This window comes from Lithobates pipiens, unplaced genomic scaffold (genome assembly GCF_037356315.1).
Source record: "Lithobates pipiens isolate NorthernLeopardFrog02 unplaced genomic scaffold, aLitPip1_a1.2 Scaffold_8, whole genome shotgun sequence".
Lineage (NCBI taxonomy): Eukaryota > Metazoa > Chordata > Amphibia > Anura > Ranidae > Lithobates > Lithobates pipiens.
In genome coordinates, this window is record NW_027507903.1 from 5,413,505 (window position 1) to 5,440,678 (window position 27,174).

Here is a 27,174-nt window from a genome sequence, read left to right on the forward strand (position 1 = left end):
GGCAGTAACTTCATCTGCCCTGGAGAAAAGGACCTCGTCTCTTCTGGGGACAGGGACCCCATCCTGCCTAGGGACAGGGACCCCATCCTGCCTAGGGACAGGGACCCCATCCTGCCTAGGGACAGTCCCCCAATGGGGCACCTAAAAATTACAGTGGTGGAACTACAGGGCTCACAAAGGTCATACCTGTGACCACGCCCGGGAGTTCCACCGCCGGACTCGGAGGGAAGGGCCCTGGCTGTGGTTCAGGCGGGCCCTTCATGGTTTCTTGCATCGGGGCCCTGAAGGTTCTAGTTACACCACTGCCTAGAGGGCAGCAAGGTTCCAAGAGATTATCCCTATGTAAAGTGGAATACTATCTATACCCTACTGTGCTATCACACTTATGCATTGGAGACCATTGCTGTTTTTGTTATCTCAACCATCTACCTGGATATAAATACAAACATTCCCTTTGCTGCATTTGATCAATTCAGTTAGCTTGTGCGTTTCCATTCAACTGGAAACGAACGTCTCCTCCAACCTTATGGGGCTTATGAAAGTCTAAAGCCGTGTACACACGAGCGGAATTTCCGACAGAAAAAGTCAGACGGGAGCTTTTCATTGTATATTCCGATCGTGCGTGGGCCCCATCTGACTTTTTACGTCAAATTCTGACGGACCTAGAAAGAGAACACGTTCTAAATTTTTTCCGATGGAACCAATTCCTATCGGGAAAACCGCTCGTCTGTGTGCTGTTCCGACATACCAAAAACTACGCATGCTCTGAAGCAAGAACGAGACGGAAGCTATTGACTACTGGCTATTGAGCTTCCTTTTTCGCGTTGTACGTCATCGCGTTCTTGATGGTCAGAATTTGGTGTGATCGTGTGTACGCAAAACAGCTTCAGCGGAATTCTGTCGGAAAAACCTTCAGAGTTTATTCCGATGGGAAAACTGGTTGTGTGTACAGGGCATTAGACTATAACAAATTTTTTATCTCCACACACAATCATCAAGGTGAAAGGTTCAGGATCAGGAAGACCTGGTTCTGCTGGGGAGATTTTACCTTTAGTGAAAATTATTTAAAAAAAAAAAATCCCTCTCCATGGGTTAGGACAGGGGTCTCCAAACTGCCGCTTGAGGGCCTGATGCAGCTCTTTTCAAGCCTTTATGTGGCCCTTGGTGCTCTATTCCTCCCACTGATTTGAGGCACAATTACTAACATCAACATTGAAGCATAATTCCCCCAACTGGCACTAACGCTGGGGCACTATTCCATCCACTGATACTAATGATGGGGTACCATTCCTCCCACTGACACCAATGATGGGGCAATATTCCTCCCACTGACACCAATGACGGGGCGCTATTCCTCCTCCTGATACCAACAATGGGGCACTATTCCTCCAACTGATAGAAACGATGGGGCACTATTCCTCCCACTGACACCAAATTGGGGCACTATTCCTCCCACTGACACCAATGATTGGGCACTATTCCTCCCACTGACACCGATGACGGGGAGCTATTCCTCCCACTGATACCAACAATGGGGCACTATTTCTCCAACTGATAGAAACGATGGGGCACTATTCCTCCCACCAGGGCCGGTGCTACCACTAGGCAAACTAGGCAGCCGCCTAGGGTGCACTGCTGCCTAGGGGCGCCCGGCTGCTGGTTTCCCTTCCGCATCTGCATGCTCTGAAGGCTGCAACAGGTAACTAACTCAGTCTCAGGCAGCTGCTCCATCCGACTGGTAGTGTCATTAGAGGTGCGGCGCAGCACTGGAGCCAGCACTAGAGGAACCAGAGCTGATGGTTCCTGTATAGTGCCACCTCCTGTCACATGGGCCGGGCAAAGGGGGTGAAGTCAGGGGTGGAGCAAAATTAGGTTTCGCCTAGGGTGTCAAAAATGCTTGCACCACCCCTTCCTCCCACTGACACCAAATTGGGACCTGTTCCCCCAACTAATAGCAATGATGGGGCACTATTCCTCCCACTGACACCAATGATGGGGCACTATTCCTCCCACTGACACCAACGATGGGCACTATTCCTCCCACTGACACCAATAATGTGACACTATTCCTCCCACTGACACCAATGATGGGGCACTATTCCTCCCACTGACACCAACGATGGGCACTATTCCTTCTCCTACTGACCACAGGCGCTATGCAAATGAACACCACTCCTGAGGCATTGGGACATTTTCTACCCTCACTGGCCACAATCCGGCCTCCCAAAAGTCTGAAGGACAGTAAACTGGCCCTTTGATTGGAAAGTTTGGAGACCCCTGGGTTAGGGGGTCTCCTGAGTAGGGGTCCATGGATATTATTCACCTTTTTTGCTTCTGGGGGTAAGATATCCTAGAAACTGTCAAGAAAACCCATATTTTGCCTTGAATGGAAAAAACAAATGTCAGATGTGACGGAACGTGGTGACTACCAGTCCTTGGAGTATTTGTGTAAACTAAGCTGACCATTAATCCACCTTCTGCTCTTTTCACAGCACCCAACTTGAGTCATAACCTGTAAATATAGAATAGAAATGCAATCCTCCCCTTAATCTGTTAAAACGATCGTATTCTGACTGATGCCGCTGACCTCAAACTTCTGTATAACCCACACACTTCGTCTGCCTGTCACTTGTGGCTTTCCTCAAACTTCCGAATCTTGCAAACTTCGTCAGGACGTCTTTCATATTCTTGCTCTAAGTACAATATATCTGTTTATTCTTCTTGGGCTCGTATTGTAATCCGGTTTTCCATTTCACTTTGTCCTTCTCTTACGTTTTGTCTTTCTTTGGTGTAATTAATAAATCTTAAAGCGATGGTTAAAATTCAGAAATGAGAGAAACACATTGGAGTCATCATTCATTATAACTGTTAGATTGGAAGCTCTTCTGAGCAGGGCCCTCCTAATCCTCTTGTATTTTATTGTATTATAACTGTATTGTCTCCCTTTTTATATTGTAAAACGCTGCGTATACTGTTGGCGCTATATAAATCCAGTGATGACTGGTGCTCAAAATTTTTTTGGGGGGGGCGCAAACAACTGAAACCCCCCCCCCCCATCAATTGCAGCCTCACTGTGCCCATCAAATGCAGCCACTGTGCCCATCAAATGCAGCCACTGTGCCCATCAAATGCAGCCACTGTGCCCATCAATTGCAGCCACTGTGCCCATCATATGCAGCCACTGTGCCCTTTATATGCAGCCACGTGTGCCCATCAAATGCAGCCACTCGTACCCATCAAATGCAGCCACTGTGCCCATCATATGCAGCCACTGTGCCCATCATATGCAGCCACTGTGCCCATCATATGCAGCCACTGTGCCCATCATATGCAGCCAATGTGCCTTTCATATGCAGCCAATGTGCCCTTCATATGCAGCCACTGTGCCCATCATATGCAGCCACTTGTGCCCGTCATATGCAGCTACTTTTGCCCATCATATGCAGCTACTTGTGTCCATCAAATGCAGCTACTTGTGTCCATCAAATGCAGCCACTTGTGCCCAGCATATGCAGCCACTTGTGCCCATCATATGCAGCCACTTGTGCCCGTCATATGCAGCTACTTTTGCCCGTCAAATGCAGCCACTTGTGCCCATCATATGCAGCTACTTGTGTCCATCAAATGCAGCCACTTGTGCCCAGCATATGCAGCCATTGTGTCCATTCAATGCAGCCACTTGTGCCCATCATATGCAGCCACTTGTGCCCATCATATGCAGCCACTGTGCCCATCATATGCAGCCACTTTTGCCCGTCATATGAAGCCACTTGTGCCCGTCATATGCAGCCATTGTGTCCATCCAATGCAGCCACTTGTGCCCATCATATGCAGCCATTGTGTCCATTCAATGCAGCCACTTGTGCCCATCATATGCAGCCACCGTGCCCATCATATGCAGCCACTGTGCCGATCATATGCAGCCAATGTGCCCTTCATATGCAGCCAATGTGCCCTTCATATGCAGCCACTTGTGACCGTCATATGCAGCTACTTTTGCCCGTCAAATGAAGCCACTTGTGCCCATCATATGCAGCTACTTGTGTCCATCAAATGCAGCCACTTGTGCCCAGCATATGCAGCCACTGTGCCCATCATATGCAACCACGTGTCCCCGTCATATGCAGCTACTTGTGCCAATCATATGCAGCCATTGTGTCCATTCAATGCAGCCACTTGTGCCCATCATATGCAGCCACTGTGCCCATCATATGCAGCCATTGTGCCCACGACCCCCCAACTCATGTCTCTAGCAGCACCCAACCCCCACCCCGCGCGTCTCTGGCTGCAGCACCCCCCTCGTGCAAGTGCAGCTCTGAACCTCCTCGCGCGCATACATGGCTCTGGCAGGAGGGGGGGGGGGGCGGCTCCTCCAGCATGTCTCCTCCGCTCCTCTTCCTAAGCGCCAGGCATCGAATAGGGTGGCCTGGCACTTTGGCTAATCAGGAAACAGGTCTGCCGTCCTGCCTCCTGATTGGCGGGGAGGAAGGTTAGTGTGAAAATAACTAAAATTAATTCGCTATCATCACACAATTGGGTGGGATCAGGGCGCACTCCCCGTGCCCTGAGCCCCACATATTTTGAAGCCTATTAGAGCCTCTGGCTCTAATCAGGTGCTTAAAAAAGTACCACCCCCGCCATAGGAATCCATGCGTCCGGCGTCCTGAAAGGGGCCAGGTGCATGGATGGTGGGGCGGGGGCGGGGGTGGCGCCCATGCACCCACAGTGCACGGGTGTCTAGTGACATGACAGGGATCTACCGCTCCCTGTCACCGGGAGCAGCGATTGCTGTCATGTCAGTGGTAGCTCATCCCCCCATGCAATTAGAATCGCTCCCTAGGACACACGTAACCCCTTGATCGCCCCCTAGTGTTTAACCCCTTCCCTGCCAGTTTAATTTACAGTGGTGTGAAAAAGTGTTTGGCTGCAGCACCCTCCTCGTGCAAGTGCAGCTCTGAACCTCCCCGCGCGCATACATGGCTCTGGCAGGAGGGGGGGGGGGCGGCTCCTCCAGCATGTCTCCTCCGCTCCTCTTCCTAAGCACCAGGCATCGAATAGGGTGGCCTGGCACTTTGGCTAATCAGGAAACAGGTCTGCCGTCCTGCCTCCTGATTGGCGGGGAGGAAGGTTAGTGTGAAAATAACTAAAATTAATTCGCTATCATCACACAATTGGGTGGGATCAGGGCGCACTCCCCGTGCCCTGAGCCCCACCTATTTTGAAGCCTATTAGAGCCTCTGGCTCTAATCAGGTGCTTAAAAAAGTACCACCCTCGCCATAGGAATCCATGCGTCCGGCGTCCTGAAAGGGGCCAGGTGCATGGATGGTGGGGCGGGGGCGGGGGTGGCGCCCATGCACCCACAGTGCACGGGCCACCACTGTAATAAATCCTGTATAATAATAATTATAACTGTTCTATTCTAAAATCTATTTATTTATTGAGGCAGAAATCAAGCTGGCCTGGGGCCCCCTGTTTACCTGATGGGGCCTGGGCCCAGTACAACAGGACCAATTGTACTGCCTTATCAGCCGTCCTGCATGCACTAACCAATCAGCTTCTAACTTCAGCCCTTTTCAATTAACCACTTAGCATTACTGCTACAGCGAGGGCCGCAGAATCATGTATATACACTATATTACCCAAAGTATTGGGACACCTGCCTTGCCACACACATGAACTTTAACCACTTAAGGAGCCGCCTCGCACCGATGTACGACGGCAGAATGGCACGGCTGGGCACAATCACGTACCTGTACGTGGCTCTTTAAGTGCCCAGCCGTGGGTCGGGAGCGCGCCGCCGCAGCCGTGCTCCCAGCCCGGTCCTGAGCTCCGTGACCGTGGCCGCGGGACCCGTGGACCCGATCGCCGCTGGTGTCCCGCGACACAGAGCTGAAGAACGAGTAGAGGTATACGAACGAACGAAATACTTGTATAGCGCACAATGCGAACTGAATCGCCTCTAGGCGCTGTGGCGAGCTTTGATCATCTGCTAAAAGAGGAAGGTCTTGAGTTTTTTCCTAAAAGCCAGGTGATTTTCTTCCAGGCGGATGTTGATTGGTAGAGCATTGCATAGCTGAGGCCCTTGGACAGCGAATCTCCGATCCCCCTTGGATTTATACCGGGCTTTGGGCACAAGGAGGAGGTTTTTGTTGGCTGATCGAAGACTGCGGTTTGCTGTGTAAACAAACCTCTCCCTGTGCTTCCTAGTGTGGCTGTCGTAGGCTGATATAGGGAAAGACGATCAGTGACATCACATGCCCCCCTACAATAAAAAAAAAACACATAACATCACACATAACCCATCATCGCCCCCTAGTGGCTAACTCCTTCGGTGCCAGTGTCATTTACACAGGAATCAGTACATTTAAATAGCACTGATTGCTGTATAAATGACAATGGTTCCAAAAATGTGTCAAAAATGACAAGAAGATGGACACTCCGTGGAAGAGGGGACAGCGGTGACATCGCTGGCTCCTGTGTCAGGTAAGTGACATATAATGGGCTACTATGCAATGCATAGCAGCCCATTATGCTTTACCTTTGCAGGGAGACAAAGAGGAAGTAACACCCATTAGAAGTGACTCATTCAGATAACAGAGGAACGGGGGAGCAGACAAAAATGACACTTAGTGCTCTGAATTAAGACAAGTACACACTATAGAGGGATAGGCTTTGTTCATATTTCATGTCAAAGGTTTGCAGCCACTTTAACCACTTGCCGACTGCTGCACGCCGATATATACGTCGGCACAATGGCAGTGGTGGGCAAATGGGCGTACCTGTACGTCCCCTTCAATTGGTGAGGCTAGCACTGCGTGACCGTGCCCGCGGGCTCGATGTCCGCCGGTGTCCCGCGATCGTGTCACGGAGTCTAGAACAGGGAGATACCTATGTAAACAAGGCACTTCCCCGTTCCGCCTAGTGACATGACAGGGATCTACCGCTCCCTGTCACCGGGAGCAGCGATTGCTGTCATGTCAGTGGTAGCCCATCCCCCCCATGCAATTAGAATCGCTCCCTAGGACACACGTAACCCCTTGATCACCCGCTAGTGTTTAACCCCTTCCCTGCCAGTTTAATTTACACAGTAATCAGTGCATTTTTATAGCACTGATCGTCGCTGTATAAATGACAATGGTCCCAAAATAGTGTCAAAGGTGCCCGATGTGTCCGCCATAATGTCGCAGTCACGATAAAAATCGCAGTTCGCCGCCATTACTAGTAAAAAAAAAAAATAATAATAAAAATTCCATAAATCCATCCCCTATTTTGTAGACGCTATAATTTTTGCGCAAACCAATCAATAATCGCTTATATATTATGAGTACATATCGGCCTAAACTGAGGAAAAAAATTTTTTTGTGGGATATTTATTATAGCAAAAAGTAAAAAATCTTGCTTTTTTTTTTTTTTTCAAAATTGACGCTCTTTTTTTGTTTATAGCGCTAAAAATAAAAACCGCAGAGGGCGATCAAATACCACCAAAAGATAGACACGTGCGCCGTCAATAAATTTGTTTCATTTCGTTCCATTTCGTATTAAAATAAATTAGTAAATTTGTGTCCGAAATTCAATTCGGATTCGTGCGAAATACGAATTTTCGTTAAAAGGTTTCCTAAACTTTTCGTAACAGTAACGAAAGTTCGTTATGATAAATGTATCATTATTAGGGGGGCTCCCACCATCCCTGCGCTGTGCTGACTTCCTGGGGTTTTTAACTTTTTAGTTTCGTAAAACTTTTCGTAAAACAATAGCGAAAATTCGTTATGATAAAATTAAAATTCGTATGCATAAAAATGTCGTATTTCGGATCCTCACAAATGTACGGGTTTCTGGGATTTCGTACAAATTTTCGATTCGTCAGAGGTTTACAGCCACTTTAGCCGGCACAATGGCAACGGTGGGCAAATGGCTGTGCCTGTTATGTCCCCCTTCAATTAGTGGGGCTAGCGGGTGCGAGCGTGACCGTGAAACTAATCGCGCATGTCTACCAAAAGAAAGCTCTATTTGTGGGGGGGGGAGGGGGGGAAGGACGTCAATTTTGTTTTGGTGTAACGTCGCAACAACCCCGCAATTGTCAGTTAAAGCGGCGCAGTGCCGAATCGCAGGAAAAATCTTCCGGGGCTGAAGCAGTTAAGCAAGTCTGGAGTGCTTCCTTAAGATCTATGAACAAACTGCACATCTACTGTATCCCTCTATGTATTACAGTTGCCAAAATCCTACTGGAGAGCCGCCCAGGAGTATTGAAGCCTCTCAGTGCTATCTGGAAGCTGATATATCAGAGGCCTGAGCTTCCAAATCATCATTTTTATGTTCTGCATTAAAACACATAATGGTTGGAAATTGTTTTTTTTTTTTTTGTTTTGCAATGTAAGACTTTCCTGCCTTTTATCCAAGTAATAATTCTGTCATTTACAGATATTCTATACATGAATTTGCTAATATGGAGTTTTAGCTAACAGATAAAAAAAATAAAAGAAAGGTGCTTGTATGACAAGGGGATCATTCAGTTATTAAGTGTTCTTCCATAGCAAGAGCACTTACTGTTATCTCACATATATATACATATATATATATATATATATATATATATATATTATTATAGCCAAATTTACCACCCTAACTCCTCCCACACCTTTTACACTACATAGACAGTAATATACCGAAACATGCGGATTGTTCCCGATTGTTGTGCTATTACATTGTGGAACGTTTCGCCAAATGGTTCACGAAATATCGTAATTTTTGTGGCAAAATTTGTCCCATAGGAATGAATGGCGAAATGTTCAAAACTAGAGTGGGAGGGGACAAAAGATGACAACCCCATTATCAGCCAAAACATTATGACCACCCCATTATCAGCCAAAACATTATGACCACCCCATGATCAGCCATAACATTATGACCATCCCATGATCAGCCAAAACATTATGACCATCCCATGATCAGCCAAAACATTATGACCCCCCCCATGATCAGCCAAAACATTATGACCACCCCATGATCAGCCTAAACATTATGACCCCCCCCCATGATCAGCCAAAACATTATGACCCCCCCCCCCCCCATGATCACCCCCCCCCATGATCAGCCAAAACATTATGATCAGCCAAAACATTATGACCCCCCCATGATCAGCCATAACATTATGACCATCCCATGATCAGCCAAAACATTATGACCATCCCATGATCAGCCAAAACATTATGACCACCCCATGATCAGCCAAAACATTATGACCACCCCATGATCAGCCTAAACATTATGACCCCCCCCCCATGATCAGCCAAAACATTATGACCCCCCCCATGATCAGCCAAAACATTATGACCCCCCCCATGATCAGCCAAAACATTATGACCACCCCATGATCAGCCTAAACATTATGACCCCCCCATGATCAGCCAAAACATTATGACCCCCCCCCATGATCACCCCCCCCCATGATCAGCCAAAACATTATGATCAGCCAAAACATTATGACCCCCCCATGATCAGCCATAACATTATGACCATCCCATGATCAGCCAAAACATTATGACCACCCCATGATCAGCCAAAACATTATGACCACCCCATGATCAGCCTAAACATTATGACCCCCCCCCCATGATCAGCCAAAACATTATGACCCCCCCCATGATCAGCCAAAACATTATGACCCCCCCCATGATCAGCCAAAACATTATGACCCCCCCCATGATCAGCCAAAACATTATGTCCACCCCATGATCAGCCAAAACATTATGACCCCCCCATGATCAGCCATAACATTATGACCACCCCATGATCAGCCAAAACATTATGACCATCCCATGATCAGCCAAAACATTATGACCATCCCATGATCAGCCAAAACATTATGACCACCCCATGATCAGCCAAAACATTATGACCCCCCCCCATGATCAGCCAAAACATTATGACCCCCCCCATGATCACCCCCCCCATGATCAGCCAAAACATTATGACCATCCCATGATCAGCCAAAACATTATGACCACCCCATGATCAGCCAAAACATTATGACCCCCCCCCCATGATCAGCCAAAACATTATCACCACCCCATGATCAGCCAAAACATTATGACCCCCCCATGATCAGCCTAAACATTATGACCACCCCATGATCAGCCAAAACATTATCACCACCCCATGATCAGCCAAAACATTATGACCATCCCATGATCAGCCAAAACATTATGACCATCCCATGATCAGCCAAAACATTATGACCACCCCATGATCAGCCAAAACATTATGACCCCCCCCCATGATCAGCCAAAACATTATGACCCCCCCCATGATCACCCCCCCCATGATCAGCCAAAACATTATGACCATCCCATGATCAGCCAAAACATTATGACCACCCCATGATCAGCCAAAACATTATGACCAGCCAAAACATTATGACCCCCCCATGATCAGCCAAAACATTATGACCATCCCATGATCAGCCAAAACATTATGACCATCCCATGATCAGCCAAAACATTATGACCACCCCATGATCAGCCAAAACATTATGACCCCCCCCCCCCCATGATCAGCCAAAACATTATCACCACCCCATGATCAGCCAAAACATTATGTCCACCCCATGATCAGCCTAAACATTATGACCACCCCATGATCAGCCAAAACATTATGACCAGCCAAAACATTATGACCCCCCCATGATCAGCCAAAACATTATGACCATCCCATGATCAGCCAAAACATTATGACCATCCCATGATCAGCCAAAACATTATGACCACCCCATGATCAGCCAAAACATTATGACCCCCCCCCCCATGATCAGCCAAAACATTATCACCACCCCATGATCAGCCAAAACATTATGACCCCCCCATGATCAGCCTAAACATTATGACCACCCCATGATCAGCCAAAACATTATGACCCCCCCATGATCAGCCAAAACATTATGACCATCCCATGATCAGCCAAAACATTATGACCATCCCATGATCAGCCAAAACATTATGACCACCCCATGACCAGCCAAAACATTATGACCCCCCCCATGATCAGCCAAAACATTATCACCACCCCATGATCAGCCAAAACATTATGACCCCCCCATGATCAGCCTAAACATTATGACCTCCCCCATGATCAGCCAAAACATTATGACCACCCCATGATCAGCCAAAACATTATGACCCCCCATGATCAGCCAAAACATTATGACCATCCCATGATCAGCCAAAACATTAGGACCATCCCATGATCAGCCAAAACATTATGACCATCCCATGATCAGCCAAAACATTATGACCACCCCATGATCAGCCAAAACATTATGACCCCCCCCCCATGATCAGCCAAAACATTATCACCACCCCATGATCAGCCAAAACATTATGACCCCCCCATGATCAGCCTAAACATTATGACCTCCCCCATGATCAGCCAAAACATTATGACCACCCCATGATCAGCCAAAACATTATGACCCCCCCCCCCATGATCAGCCAAAACATTATGACCATCCCATGATCAGCCAAAACATTATGACCACCCCATGATCAGCCAAAACATTATGACCAGCCAAAACATTATGACCCCCCCATGATCAGCCAAAACATTATAACCACCCCGTGATCAGCCTAAACATTATGACCACCCCCCATGATCAGCCAAAACATTATGACCACCCCATGATCAGCCTAAACATTATGACCCCCCCCCATGATCAGCCAAAACATTATGACCATCCCATGATCAGCCAAAACATTATGACCCCCCCATGATCAGCTAAAACATTATGACCCCCATGATCAGCCAAAACATTATGACCACCCCATGATCAGCCAAAACATTATGTCCACAACATGATCAGCCTAATATTTATGACCACCCCATTATCAGCCAAAACATTATGACCACCCCATTGTGTGGTTGGAATGGCTGGAGTAACTGTGAATAATAATACTAATAAATGAAAAAAAAAATTTTTGTTGAAAAAATAATAATTTTTTTTAAAAAAAATCGTTTGGAAAAAAATCTTTTTAAAAAAAATAAAATCAATTTTGAAAAAAAAAATCATTTGAAAAAAAAATCATTTTTGAAAAAAAAAAAAACATTTGAAATTTTTTTTTTCATCTTTTTTATCTAATGATGGGACTTGTTCAACTTTTTTACTACTATTTATACTTTTTAAAATATTAAGCTTTTTAGCACTTTTCACGGTTACTCCAGCCATTCCAACCACACAACTGTTACTCAAGCCACTCCACCCAGTTAGGCAAGAACACTTCACACATTTTCCCCAGAAATTGTAGACTTTTCTAGTTAATCTATATTTCAGTGTTGAAATGTTGTTTATTTCAGTGCTAGTGCTCCATGGTCTCCCTATCACATCTCATCACAAAGAACTCATTATAGACATGGGAGAGGGCTATAGTTCTTTAACCACTTAAAGAGGAAGTAAACCCTGATGAGTTTACTTCCTCTTTGATTCCCTGCAAAGGTAAAGCATAATGGACTACTATGCATCGCATTGCATCGTAGTCCATTATGTGTCACTTACCTGACACAGGAGCCAGCGAATGGGGGACCAAGAGGTCTTGAAATTTGCGGTAATAGAGGGCTGGGAAACCATCGGGACCCAGAGCCGGACCTGTTTTTGTAGTTGTAATCGCCGCCAGGATCTCCCGTTTTCCGTGAAACGCGCTTCCATACGTGTTCTATGTTCATCTGTTATCTTTGGAAGTTGAACCCCTGCCAAATATTGCATGCAACGCTGAGGATCTTCCCCCTAAGGGGGCTTTATACAAAGAGGAGTAGTACTTGCTAAAGATTTTTAGCAATGGGGGTTTTGCGAGTGAGAGCTGGCTGAAGAGCGCAAATTTGGGATCACACTCGCATACATTTTAGGATTAAGTTTATGAGCCAACAAGGAACCCATTTTGTCCTTGTGCATCTAAAAACGCGTAGAGGCCCATCGCACAGTTTTTATTGGTTTTAAAGGGTATAACAATCACACCCACACAGGGGCTAAAACATCTCATAAAGTTTGCAAACAATCAGGAAGAAATGAACAAACACTTACATCAGCAAATTATCTAGACCTGTTAGAACATGTTGTTTGAAGGCCCTTTGAATTTATAATAGCGAATCGGTAGTCTGTACCAGAAATGTAACTAGAACCTTCAAGGCCCCCGGTGCTAGAAACCATGATGAGCCCCCTTGACCCTCACTTTCCTCAAAGCCTGGTGGTGGAACACCAGGGCAGGTTGCAAGTGCAACCTTTGCGACCCTGGTAGTTCCACCACTTGTGTCAGTAGTTTTTTATTTATTTTTACAATATTTTTATTTATTTTTACATTTTTAGGAGCCCGTTGGAGGGCATTGGTAAGATATCAGGGGTCCAAACAGACCTCTGATGTTTCACGTTTGAGAGTACACAGCCACCAATCTCCTGCTCTGCAGCATCAGCTGCACAGAATGAATGGACAGAAATCTGTGCTTCATTATTGAATGGACACAGGAGCAATCAATCAGACTCTGTCCATTCACAAAAGGAAGGGGCCGGTAAATTACATATTTACGGGGTCCCTTCGCCACTCTCCATCCTGACAGGTTGGGAGAGGGGAAGGGGGGAAGCTGCCAGCACTGCGGGGGGAGGGGTGGCCAGCAGAGCACACAGGGATGCCCCCTGAATAGGAGGGGCAGTGGCATACAAAGGAACCGTTCCCCTCCATTCTCCTCCTGCAACGGCTGAATGCCTGTGGGAGGAAAGGGAGGAGAAGCTGCCTTTCAGGGGCTGCAGGAAGAGAATGGAGGGCATTGGTTCCTCCTATGTGCTGCTGCCCCTCCCATTCAGGTGTAAAGAGGAACCAGACGGACACTCTGGAGCATGGGGCCGTGTCACAATTGCAACCCCTGTAGGTATGCCCCTGGTGGGCAGATAAGTCCAGATAGGAAAAGATGTGGGGTGGAGAGCAGATAGGAAAACTGGTAGGGGAAGAGACCAGGAAATGCCATGATTGGATCAATGGCAGATGTCAGGGTAGGGAGGCCAAGACAATACAAAGAGAAGGGTAGCGGGAAAGGGGGGATGTATCCCCCGCAGACTCTAGTCAGAGGGCCGGGTAAATGGACTTTAGATAACTCAGGCTAGAAGAGTTTGAGGATGGTAAGACATAAGCAAGCCATGGTTCACATGTTTTGAGAAATTTGGGTTGGTTGTGTCCTTAAGAATACTAGACAGTTTCTTGATAACTAACATTGAGTTCGTATGGCCTTTGACAAGATGACTGTGGGATTCTTCTAAGCTTTGGCTATCATTTGCTTCACAGCCAGAATCAAATATGTAGCCAACTTCTGTTGGTATGAAAAGTGGTCTTAAACTGTGTGATGGTGGAGGGCCACCCTCACATCCTTGGGTCCTATTATCTCAAAGTCCTGTCTATTTCTCAAGCAGTACTGATATTTATGGCCCTTCTTTAAGGTAAACATATTATCTGGGCTAGTATGACCAAAGTTGGTTCATTTAAGCTGAAGTGAAGTCAACCCACCTTCAAACACCTTCAAACACTTCATGCCCAACATAAATGGGCTACTTCTTCACTTGGCCAGATGTTTGAAGTGTACACAGGCAGGGGTGGACTGACAACTCATGGGGCCCCAGGCAATAGGAGATTATGGGGCCCCCAGGCATTCCAAGATTATAGGGCCACACAGTATACACACACACAGTATACAATCACACAGTATACACAGACATGTTTCTATTGGCTAAGAAGGTACTGAAGAGTTTGGGCAGCTATAATCTCAGGATTTTTAGACCAAAAGAATGGTGGTAAGGGACATTTCAGAGACAGATGTACAAAAAAAACACTGATTTTGACATACTGTCCCTGGTTTTACTGAGGCTGGCAACCCTGATGGGGCCCCCTTGTGGCTTGGGGCCCTCGGGCAGTGCCCAAGTGGCCCAATGGTCAGTCCGCCCCTGTACACAGGTGCACTTTTCGGCACTTCACCATGATTCTCTCTTTAGTAAATCTGACCTCATGATTATGTTGTAGGCCAAGGGACACATTAACCAATGTTTATTTAGTTCTTTGTGATATATTTCACTCCCTCATTTTATATTGAACCTTGCTTCCATAAATTTATGTGACATGACATATCCAGCTTAGATTAGTGACGCACAAATATGTCTAACTCTTTGGCTGAAAACGAGTCTGTTAAGCCTTTTGGAAGCAGCCCAGTCATCTGGGAAACAGTATCATATCCCTGCTAAAGATGCTTTGGTAGTTTTTCTTTTATATATTCTCATAGGACTTTATCAGTTGCTTCTCAGCAACACTCGGTAAGATATGTGACCCCTGCAGTATGGCGGCTTTGTAAGACATTGTTGCTGTAGAAATTGTATCCAGCCCAAATCTTTGTCAGAATCGAAAGCTTAATTACTGAGAAATTTAAAAATACCAATAGAGCCTTGGCTATGGTGTAAAGCACTATTCACCTAATCCCTTCCACTGGACCAGAGGGCTCCATGCGTTCTATACAAAGGGCCAGCTTACTGTCCTTCAGACTTAAGAGCGGTGTGGCAGAGAGTTGCCCTGCCAAGGTCTATAAAGAGATTTTGACCCAGAATTCTCAACCAGGCAGGTTGAGGGGCTCCAGGAGGTTTGCTTAATGCAGAGGAAAGTGGGTTTTTAGTTTTCTTGTTGTTTTTTGGGACCTGGAGCCTGGAGATGTCTTAGCCCCTGTACACACAGTCGGACATTCTGCCAACCAAATCCATCGGATCTTGTCCGAAACTGTTGCATACACACAGTCGGACTAAAGGCCCATACACACGATCAGACTTTTTGACAACAAACATGCAAATGAGCTGTTTTGGAGCAACATCCGACTGTGTGTACGCTCCATCGGACAAACTTTTTTGGTTTTCATCGGACTTTTGTTGGCTGTGCGAACGGACAAACTTTCTGGCAACAAAAGTCCGATGGAGCAAAGTCTGATCGTGTGTACAGAAAACCATAGGACTTTTGTACAAACTACAGGCATGCTCAGAACCAATGCAAAAGATCAGATAACAATATAGAAGTTGACCAAAGGTGGCGGTAAAGAGCAGAAAAACCATATGATTTGGTGAAAGTTGGCTGAAAAAGTCCTGCCGTGTGTATGCAATACAAGTTCAGGGCCGACGCCCTTTGTACAAAAATCCAAGGGAAAGTTTGTACAAAGTCCTATCGTGTGTATGAGGCTTAAGTTGTCGAAAAATCCGATCATTCAGAACGTGATGACGTAATTCGTTACGATGGGACTAGTAGGCAATAGCTTTGATGTAGGAATTTGATCTGAGCATGCGTGGCACTTGGTCCGATCAAAATTCTCTACACATGATCGGAGTATGTCCGATCGAACCAGTTGGTCGGAAAATATTTCCAACATGTTGGAAAATTGGGTCAGACGGATATTCCGACGGAATCAGTCCGATGCATACCACACACACAGTCGGATTATCCGACAACACGGTCCGATAGGACACATTCCGACGGATTCTCCGACCGTGTGTACAAGGGCTAAGAGATCCGGGTGGAATAAAATCTCAAACCCTGAGTCCAGGTATTCAGAAAAGCCAGCACGGTAATTGGTCAGGTGTGTGCTGGGCTTTTTAGTAGTGACTTGACCATGGTTCTGGGCTTCACCCCGGCAGACAGGGGAGGTCGCTGCCAGGAGTCAGGAGGGCTAGCTTACTGTCCTTCAGACTTAAGAGGGGTGTGGCAGAGAGTTGCCCTGCTAAGGTCTAGAAAGAGATTTTGACCCAGAATTCTCAACCAGGCCGGTTGAGGAGCTCCAGGGGGTTTGCGTAATGCAGAGGAAAGTGGGTTTTTAGTTTTCTCATCTTTTTTTGGGACCTGGAGCATGGAGATGGCTAAGCCCTTGTACACACGGTCGGACATTCCGACGGAAAATGTCCGATTGGACTGCGTTGTCGGATAATCCGACCATGTGTGGGCTCCATCCCTACTGTTTCTGTCGGAATATCCGACCGACAAAGATTTAGAGCTGGGCTATAAAATTTTCCGACAACATGATCCGTTTGTAGAGAATTCCGATCGGACAAAGTGCCACGCATGCTCAGATCAAATTCCTAAACCAAAGCTATTGGCTACTAGTCTGAACGTAGTCCCGTCTTAACGAAATAACGTCATCGCGTTCTGAACGATCGTTTTTTCCAGCAACTTTGTCCGACCGTGTGTATGCAACACTAATTTCGGACAAAATCTGATGGATTTTGTTGTCGGAATGTCCGACCGTGTGTACAAGGGCTAAGAGATCCGGGTGGAATAAAATCTCCAACCCCGGGTCCAGGTATTCAGAAAAGCCAGCACCGTAATTGGTCAGGTGTGTGCTGGGCTTTTTAGTAGTGACCTGACCATGGTTCTGGGCTTCACCCCGGCAGACAGAGGAGGTCGCTGCCAGGAGTCAGGAGGGCTCCACGTAGGAGCCAAAGCAGCAAGGGGTTGCATATTACGTGCACAGAGTGTGTATGAAGACTGTTTGTGAGAGGCAGACAAAGGGTAAGGCCAAAGCAGGAGTGTTGTATGTATAAGCCAGGAGGCTGAATGCCTATTTCTTTGCAAGAGTGAAATACTGAATACCCCCTGTGAGGGAAACCTGTTTTGATTATCTGGAACTTTGAACTTCCTTTTAATAAAATTGGGCAAGAAAGGCCCTTAAAAAAAAAAGAAAGCGATTGGCGGTGTCCTGTAAAGCTCTACCATTTGATGCTAGTTCTCATGGGGGGGGCAGACTGCGGTCATTTGGAGTAGAAAAGGTCTCAACATCAGTGGAATAAGCAATGCCCCACCATGTCAGTGGAAGGAATAGTGCCCATCGTTGGTGTCAGTGGAAGGAATCAGTGGCGGAATTATAGGGGTCGCTGCGATCGCCAAGGCGACCGGGCCCCGTGCTGCAGGGGGGCCTTCAGGGCCCCCCTGTATATCTGAAGGAGCGGGCGGCTGTGACCGAGCTCCCCGATCTTCAGCCGAAGTGTAATCGGCACTGTGCGCTGTGCGGGGAGCTCAGAGCCATCACACTGCTTGTAACTAAAGTGAAAGCAGTGTGTGCTCTTTGTCTCCCCCTACAGTGCAGTACCCGGCAGGAAGAGGTAAGATAAAGCACTGCCGTTTTTGAACAGACTTTATGTGTGTGTGCATTTGTGTGTGTGTGTGTGTGTGTGTGTGTGTATATGTATGCGTGTATGTGTGTGCATGTGTATGTGCATGTGTGCGTGTATGTGTATGTGCATGTGTGTAGATGGCGAGCGGGCAGGGGGGGCACACGTTTAATGGCACAGCGTTTAATGGCACAGTTGTAGCATTTGAGGGCACAGTGGCAGCGTTTGGCACAGTGGTTGCAATTGATGGCACAGTGGCAGTGTTTGAGGGCACAGTGGCAGCGTTAAATGGGCACAGTGGCTGCAGTTGATGGCACAGTGGCAGTGTTTGATGGCACAGTGACAGCTTTTGATGGCACAGTGGCTGCAATTGATGGCACAGTGGCAGCGTTAAATGGGCACAGTGGCAGTCTTTAATGGCACAATGGCAGCGTTAAATGGGCATGGTGGCAGCGTTTGATGGCACGGTGACAGCGTTTGATGGCACGGTGACAGCGTTTGATGGCACAATGACAGCGTTTGATGGCACAGAGGCAGCGTTTGTTGGGCACAGTAGCAGCGTTTGGGCACAGTGGCTGCATTTGATGATTTGGTTTATAAAAATTTTTGTGCCCCCCAAAAATTTTGAGCACGAGCCACCGCTGTTTAGATGTATTTATGCACATTTTATGTATCTGCGTTTAATCCTGCCCCCCCTTCCCATATTAGAGCTGGGCGATTTTCTAAAAAAAAAAAAATGTTGTCATTTACAAAAAAAAAAATCAATTCACAAATCGAATCCAGTTTTTTTTTATGGACACCGCGCCAGTCCTGTGGAGCTGCGGGCAGGAGTTTTTAGGTGAGGCCGTGGCTTCGTCCTAGTCCGCAGGTCCAGCCTCGCGGGCTAGGCCGAAGCCACTGCCTCACCTAAAAACTCCTGCATGCAGCTCCTCAGGACCGGTGCGGTGTCAGCACTGATCCTGGTGAAAAAATAAATATCTAAAAAAAAACTATTTGCTGAAAATTTTAATCGATTTGACCTCTCAACTCAAATCAAGATTCAAATCGATTTTTTTTCCCCAGCCCTACTCCATATGTGTACAATCAGAACAGTTTTTTTTTTCTTGCTTGTTCAAAGTAGCAGCAAAAAAAATGCTATTACTCTGAAAAGCGATCTGTGCTCAGATCGCTTTTCAGAGGCATTTGACAGCTGGTAAAGGGGCAATATGTTGCCTCCTGACCACCTGTTTTAATCCCTTAATGTGATTGTAAAGGTTTTGCTTTTTTTTTTTTTTTTTTTAATAACAAACATGTTATACTTACCTTCACTGTGCAGCTCGTTTTGCACAGAGTGGCCCTGAACCTTGTATTCTGGGGTCCCTCGGTGGCTCTCGTGGCTCCTCCTCTTATCAGACAACCCCCTAGGAGAAGCGCTCTCCCGGGGGGGGGGGGTTACCTTGCAGGCGCCCCCGCCGCCCGCCTCATTGGATTTTATTAACAGCAGTGGGAGCCAGTGGTTGAGCTGCTATCAATCTATCCAATCAGGAGCCGAGAACCCCGGGCAAAGGAAGAGCGCATCTCCACCTGGTGAAGTTCCAGGGCTCAGGTAAGTAAAAAGGTGGGGGCTGGGGTTCCGGTGACTGCCAGGTGTTTTTTCACCTTAATGCATAGAATGCACTGAGGGTTTACAACCCCTTAAATGCATCATCACTATGCTGCAACTGCATGCAATTCACACAGTTGCAGGGTGGTTGCAGTGCAGCCCCATTCACCTAGGGATGTATTTAAAGGGTGCCCTGACTGGAAAAAGCTTGAGAAACACCGACATAGAGGAACCCGTCTCTCCATTTTCCTCTTGCAGCCGCTGAATGCCTGTGGAAGGGAGAGGTGGAAAAGCGGCGGCAAATGGAGAAATTGGTTCCTTTACATGTAGCCACCCACTTGCAACCGGGTTCTGTTGTTCCGCCACCAAACTCGGAGTAAAGGGCCCTGTCAGGGGGGCCCTTCATGGTTTCTTGCATCGGGGCCCTGAAGGTTCTAGTTACGCCACTGGAAGGAATAGTGCCCATCATTGGTGTCAGTGGAAGGAATAGTGCCCCACCATGTCAGTGGAAGGAATAGTGCCCATCATTGGTGTCAGTGGAAGGAATAGTGCCCATCATTGGTGTCAGTGGAAGGAATAGTGCCCATCGTTGGTGTCAGTGGAAGGAATAGTGCCCATCGTTGGTGTCAGTGGAAGGAATAGTGCCCATCTTTGGTGTCAGTGGGGGGAGTCGTGCCCCATCATTGGTGTCATTGGGCCTCATTGTTAGTGTCACTGGGAGCAATTCTGCCACTTCATTGTTGTCAGTGGGGGGGGGGGGGGGGTTTGGCCCATCTTTGGTATCAATTGATGAAAATAGTACCCCAAGGGCCAGATAAAGGGCCAGCTCATCGTACCCCATGAAAATAGTACCCCAAGGGCCAGATAAAGTGCCAGCTCATTGGGCCTCATTGTTAGTGACACTGGGAGCAATGCTGCCACTTCATTGTTGTCAGTGGGGGGGGGGGGGGATTTGGCCCATCTTTGGTATCAATTGATGAAAATAGTACCCCAAGGGCCAGATAAAAGCAAACAAGGGGCCTGCATTTGGCCCCTGGAACGCAGTTTGGAGACTACTGCACTGGACCAAATGCCAACTCTTCCACTGCTCTTTAATATAGGAAGCAGTGAATGGATACGGAGGATAGACTGGGTAGTTGGCAAGATGGAAACTATCTCAATTGGCTATTAACGCTTATTTCCAAATCTATAAGATCCAGATGCTCAGTAACTATGCCAACTTGGAATGAGTAAAATAGATCCAAATTGTTTCCATCAAAGTCTTACATTTTTATGAGAGACTTGTGTCTACCCAACACTAAATGTCAGTTTTTATTATAGACTGATTTTTTTTCTTAATATACTGTGAATGTACTTCATATACTATATTGTCAAAAGTATTGGTACACCTGCCTTTACACACACATGACATTTAATGGCATCCCAGTCTTAGTCCGTAGGGTTCAATATTGAGTTGGCCCACCATTTGCAGCTATAACAGCTTCAACTCCTCTGGGAAGGCCGTCCACAAGGTTTAGGAGATGTGTCTATGGGAATGTTTGACCATTCTTCCAGAAGCGCATTTGTCAGGCCCTGATGTTGGAAAAGAAGGCCTGGCTCACAGTCTCAGTTCTATTTCATCCCAAAGGTGTTCTATCAGGTTGAGATCAGGACAGTCAAGTTCATCCACCCCAAACTCGCTTAACCATGTCCATATGGACCTTTCTTTGTGCACTGGTCCAAATCATTTGGTGGAGGGGGGATTATAGTGTGGGGGGGTTGTTTTTCAGGGCTTGACCCCTTAGTTCCAGTGAAGGAAACACTTAAGGTGTCAGCATACCAAGACATTTTGGACAATTTCATGCTTCCAACTTTGTGGGAACAATTCGGGGACGGCCCCTTCCTGTTCCAACATGTGTGCGCACCAGTGCACAAAGCAAGGTCCATAAAGACATGGATGAGCAAGTTTGGGGTGGAGGAACTTGGCCGGCCTGCACAGAGTCCTGACCTCAACCAGATAGAACCACTGTGGGACGAATTTGAGCGGAGACTGCGAGCCAGGCATTCTCGTCCAACATCAGTGCCTGATCTCACAAATGCGCTTCTGGAAGAATGTTCAAACTCCTAAACCTTGTGGACAGCCTTCCATGAAGAGTTGAAGCTGTTATAGCTGCAAAGGGTGGATCAACTCAATATTTAACCCTACAGACTAAGACTGAGATGCCATTAAAGTTCATGTGTGTGTAAATGTCCCAATACTTTTGACAATAAAATGTATGTAACACACAATAAAATTTTTACAAAACGACAATCACGCTAACATTGAAACGTCCTACATTAACAGGATGCACTAAATGAAAAGACCTCCTGAATAACCTCCTGAATAGGAATGAGATTTATGTTCGAGTCAAACTCATGTTCGAACATTGGCTGTTCGCCAGTTTGCCGTACAGCGAACAATTTTAGGTGTTCGTGGCAAATTTGAAAGCCTCGGAACACCCTTTAAAAGTCTATGGGAGGAATCAAAAGTGATAATTTTAAAGGCTAATATGCATGGTATTGTCATAAAACGTGTTTGGGGACGCGGGTCCTGCCCCAGGACTTCACAAACAAAAAGTTTTAAAAACTGATGTTTTTTCGGGAGCAGTGATTTTAATAATGCTTAAGGGGGTTGTAAAGGTTCGTTTTTTATTTTCTAAATAGGTTCCTCTAAGCTAGTGCATTGTTGGTTCACTTACCTTTTCCTTCGATTTCCCTTCTAAAGGTTTTTTTCTTTGTCTGAATATCTCACTTCCTGTTTCTCCTCAGTAAACTTCTCACCATCATCTGAGTGGTGGTTAGTCAGCCAGAACAGCTTACTGAACAGCTTACTGAGGAGGAACAGGAAGTGAGAAATTCAGACAAAGAAAACAAAGAAAAAAAACATTTATAAGGGAAATCGAAGGAAAAGGTAAGTGAACCAACAATGCACTAGCTTATAGGAACCTATTTAGAAAATAAAAAACAAACCTTTACAACCCCTTTAAAGTGAAACAATAAAAGTGTAATATTCCTTTAAATTTTGTACCTGGGGGGTGTCTATAATATGCCTGTAAAGGGGCGCATGTTTCCCGTGTTTAGAACTGTCTGACAGCAAAATTACATTTCTAAAGGAAAAAAAGTCATTTAAAACTATTTGCGGCTGTAATGAATTGTCGGTCCCCAATACACATAAAAGTTCATTGATTAAAAACGGCATGGGGATTTCCCCACAGGGGAACCCCAAACCAAAATAAAAAAAAAAATGGGGTGAGGTCCCCCCAAAAATCCATACCAGACCCTTATCTGAGCAGGCAACCTGGCAGGCCACAGGAAAAGAGGGTGGGGGTGAGAGGGCCTCCCTCCTGAACCATACCAGGCCACATGTGCTCAACATTGGGAGGGTGCTTTGAGGTAGCCCCTCAAAGCAACTTATCCCCATGTTGATGGGGAGAAGAGCCTCATACCCACAACGCTTGCCCGGTGGTTGTGGGGGTCTGCGGGTGGGGGGCTTATCGGAATCTGGAAGCCCCCTTGAACAAGGGGACCCCCAGATCCTGCCCCCGTGTGAATTGGTAATGGGGTACAAATGTACCCCTACCATTTCACAAAAAAAGTGACAAAAAGGTTAAAAAAGACAAGAGACAGTTTTTGACAAGTCCTTTATTAAATTCTTCTTCTTTCATCTTCTGTTCTTCTTGTTTCTCCAACTTCTTCTTCTCCATCTTCTTCTTCATCATCTTCTTCTTCCTCCGCTCTTCTCGTCCCGCATCTTGCTCCGGCTTCTTCTCTGCGCCATCCGCGCGATCTGCCTCTGTGGAAGTCAGGAAGTCAGCCGTGTGATGGCCTTGATTCTTCTGACACTGAAGGGTCTGGTATGGATTTTGAGGGGGACCCCCACGCCATTTTTTGGGGGTTTTTGCTTCGGGGTTCCCCTGTAGGGAAATCCCCATGCCATTTTTATCAATGAACTTTTATGTGTATTGCCGGGACCGACAATTCATTATAGCCGTGAGTAGTTTTAAATGACTTTTTTTCCTTTAGAAATGTGATTTTGCTGTCAGACTGTTCTAAACACAGGAAACATGCGCCCCTTTACAGGCATACTATAGACACCCCCCCAGGTATGAAATTTAAAGGAATATTACACTTTTATTGTTTCACTTTAAGCATTTTTAAAATCACTGCTCCCGAAAAAAACGTGAGTTTTTAAAACTTTTTTTTGCATTGATACATGTCCCCTGGGGCAGGACCCAGGTCCCCGAATACTTTTTATGACAATACCATGCATATAAGCCTTTAAAATTAGCACTTTTGATTATTCATGTTCGTGTTCCATAGACTTTAACGGTGTTCGCATGTTCAAACACATTTTTTTCCTGTTCGCATGTTCTGGTGGGAACCGAATTGGAGGCGGGGGGGTTGTTTGGCTCATCCCTACTCCTGAATACTATGTTTGTATTTGTAATCTTATGTTATGTTAGGTTATGTTATTGTATATGGGCAGCACAGTGGTGTAGTGGTTAGCACTCTCACCTAGCAGTAAAAAGGGTCACTGGTTCAAATCCCAACCACGACATTACCTGCCTGGAGTTTGGATGTTCTCCTTGTCCCTGTGTGGGTTTCCTCCGGGTACTCCAGTTTCCTCCCACACTCCAAAGACATGTAGGTAGGTTAATTGGCTTCTGTCCAAAAATTGGCCCTAACATATGAATGGGGACCTTGGATTGTGGGCTCCTTGAGGGTAGGGACCGATGTGAGTGTGCAATGTACAGGGATAGGGACAATTGTAGACACTCACTCAGGTTGAACTGGATGGACTAGTGTCTTTATTCAACCTTACTAACTATGAAACTATCCCTTTTTTACAGGTTGGTGGTTGGAGCCCCCTTCGATCAGAATGGAGCGCAGAAGACAGGTGACATATATAGATGTTCCATCACCAACGACACAACAAATGACTGTACCAAGCTTGGAATTGGTAGGTGACGGTCCTTGCCTTCACTGGAAGCTTATATACTATGTATATGCGCTAGGTTTATTTTACAAGCCTACAATATATCAAACATACTCCAGCTGCCCATATACTGTAGAACAGTGATGGTGAACCTCGGCACCCCAGATGTTTTGGAACTACATTTCCCATGATGTTTACACTACACTGCAGAGTGCATGAGCACCATGGGAAATGTAGTTCCCAAACGTCTGGGGTGCCGAGGTTCGCCATCACTGCTATAGAACTTAGACAAGCAATATTTTGTGTAGATGCTTTATGAGATACATGTTCAGATTGCACAAGTTACTGTCAGTAAAAGTAACTATTAAGGTCCAAACCGTCAACCTCCAACAACATGAGTTAGCCCTGATAGATAAATATCCAGTTATTGTTGGAGTTTGATTAGAAGTCACCCTCCAATACAAACGTTGGGTCAGATCGATTTAAAACCGCATCAAGCCTCATCATACTTACCTCTATATGAAAGTTGGCAGCAGAAATAGACTTACATATTTCTGAGAACTATTAGCCCTTGTACACACGGTCAGAGAATCCGTCGGAATGTGTCCTATCGGACCGTTTTGACGGATATTCCGACTGTGTGTGGTGTGCATCGGACTGTTTCCATCAGAATATCCGTCGCACCAAATTTTCCAACTTGCTGGAAATATTTTTTCCGTCAAACTGCTCCGATCGGACATACTCCGATCATGTGTAGAGAATTCCGATCGGACAAAGTGCCACGCATGCTCAGATCAAACTCCTACATCAAAGCTATTGGCTACTAGCCTGAACGTAGTCCCATCGTAACGAAATAACGTCATCACGTTCTGAACGATCGGATTTTCCGACAACTTTGTCCGACCGTGTGTATGCAACAGTTTCGGACAAGATCCGTCGGATTTGGTTGTCGGAATCTCCGACCGTGTGTACAAGGGCTTAGGATTTACTGTTTTACGAGCTTAAAGATGATATCCAGGCGGTCCAGGTATGGATATTTTTACATAGTTACACTGGTCCACCTTGGATTAGTTCACAACTATATATTGGTCCAGCTTAGACCAATGTAACTACCATACCTTTGGAAAAAGAATATGGAGGGAAACCACCGATAAGTGTAAGCCCTTGTACACACGGTCGGACATTTCGACAACCAAATCCGTTGGATTTTGTCTGACGGATTTTGTCTGACCGATTTTGTCCGAAACTGTTGCATACACACAGTCTGACAAAGTTGTCGGAAAATCCGATTGTACTTTGAATGAATGAAACGTGATGACTTTATTTCGTTACGACGGGACTACGTTCAGACTAGTAGCCAATAGCTTTGGTCTAGGAATTTGATCTGAGCATGCGTGGCACCTTGTCCGATCGGAATTCTCTACACATGATCGGACACAGTCCGAACGGAGCATGTTGTCAGAAAATTTTATAGACAAGTTGGAAAACTTGGTCCGTCAGATACTCCGACGGAAACAGTCCGATGGAGCCCCAACACAGTCGGATTATCCGACAACACGGTCCTATCGGACATTGTCCATCAGAATATCCGACTGTGTGTACAAGGGCTTACACTGGAAACCTTTGCCACATCCCAATTTCAGAAGAAATTGCAAAGAGAGGTGCCCCAAGGATTGTACGGGCGAAGGAGGTAAACCAGAATTTAAAGAAGTAACATTGTGTAAAAAAAAAGTACAAAATTTATTGGGTACGAATGAAAATAAGTTTGATAGACAGGTATAAACACTAAAAAACAATTAAATCACATTCGAGCAGCTAGATTCTGGAACACACGGGTGATCTCAAAACGAGATCAGTGTGTAATCACAATAATCCCAACATGTTTCGGGAACATAGATGTAAATACGTAATTCCTTCTTCAGGGGCCGAATTGAAGCGAGCTGTTTTTTCTAATAACAACAAAAAAAATAAAGGACAAAAATAATACACGCTACACGGGTGAGTATATAAGTATAAAAACACAGTAGTTGAAATAGCTACTGAGAACTTTAACAAAACCTGTCCGAAGCCTTGTTTTGAAGCAAGTGTAAACTAGCCGTTATTGTGTGTTGAAGCCGAAGCAGGTATGGTATGTACATAGTTACATTGTCTAAGCTGGACCATTGTAACTATGCAAAAATTACCATACCTGGAATTATTCCTTAAACAATTGGCAAGTGGCAATTCGTAGTAGGCATTGTTACAAATTTCTCAATGAATTATTATATATATATATATATATATATATATATATATATATATATATATAATGTATAGCGCCAACAATTTACACAGTGCTTTACAATATAAAAAGGAGACAATACAGTTATAATACAATAAAATACAAGAGAATTAAGAGGGCCCTGCTCAGAGGAGCTTACAATCGAATAGGGTGGAGCAGGTGGTACAAAAGGTTATAACTGTCGGGAATGAGCTGATGGAAGTGG

At 45.9% G+C, this 27,174-nt stretch overlaps 1 protein-coding gene across 1 annotated transcript in view; it reads left to right on the forward strand.

The window, feature by feature from the left end:
* LOC143964481 (integrin alpha-11-like) overlaps nt 1–27,174 on the forward strand; it is a 268,377-nt gene that overhangs the window by 107,513 nt on the left and 133,690 nt on the right. The window contains exon 3 of the mRNA XM_077474255.1: nt 24,603–24,712. Coding sequence (XP_077330381.1) covers nt 24,603–24,712 — 110 coding nt within the window. The remainder of the gene's footprint in view (nt 1–24,602; nt 24,713–27,174) is intronic.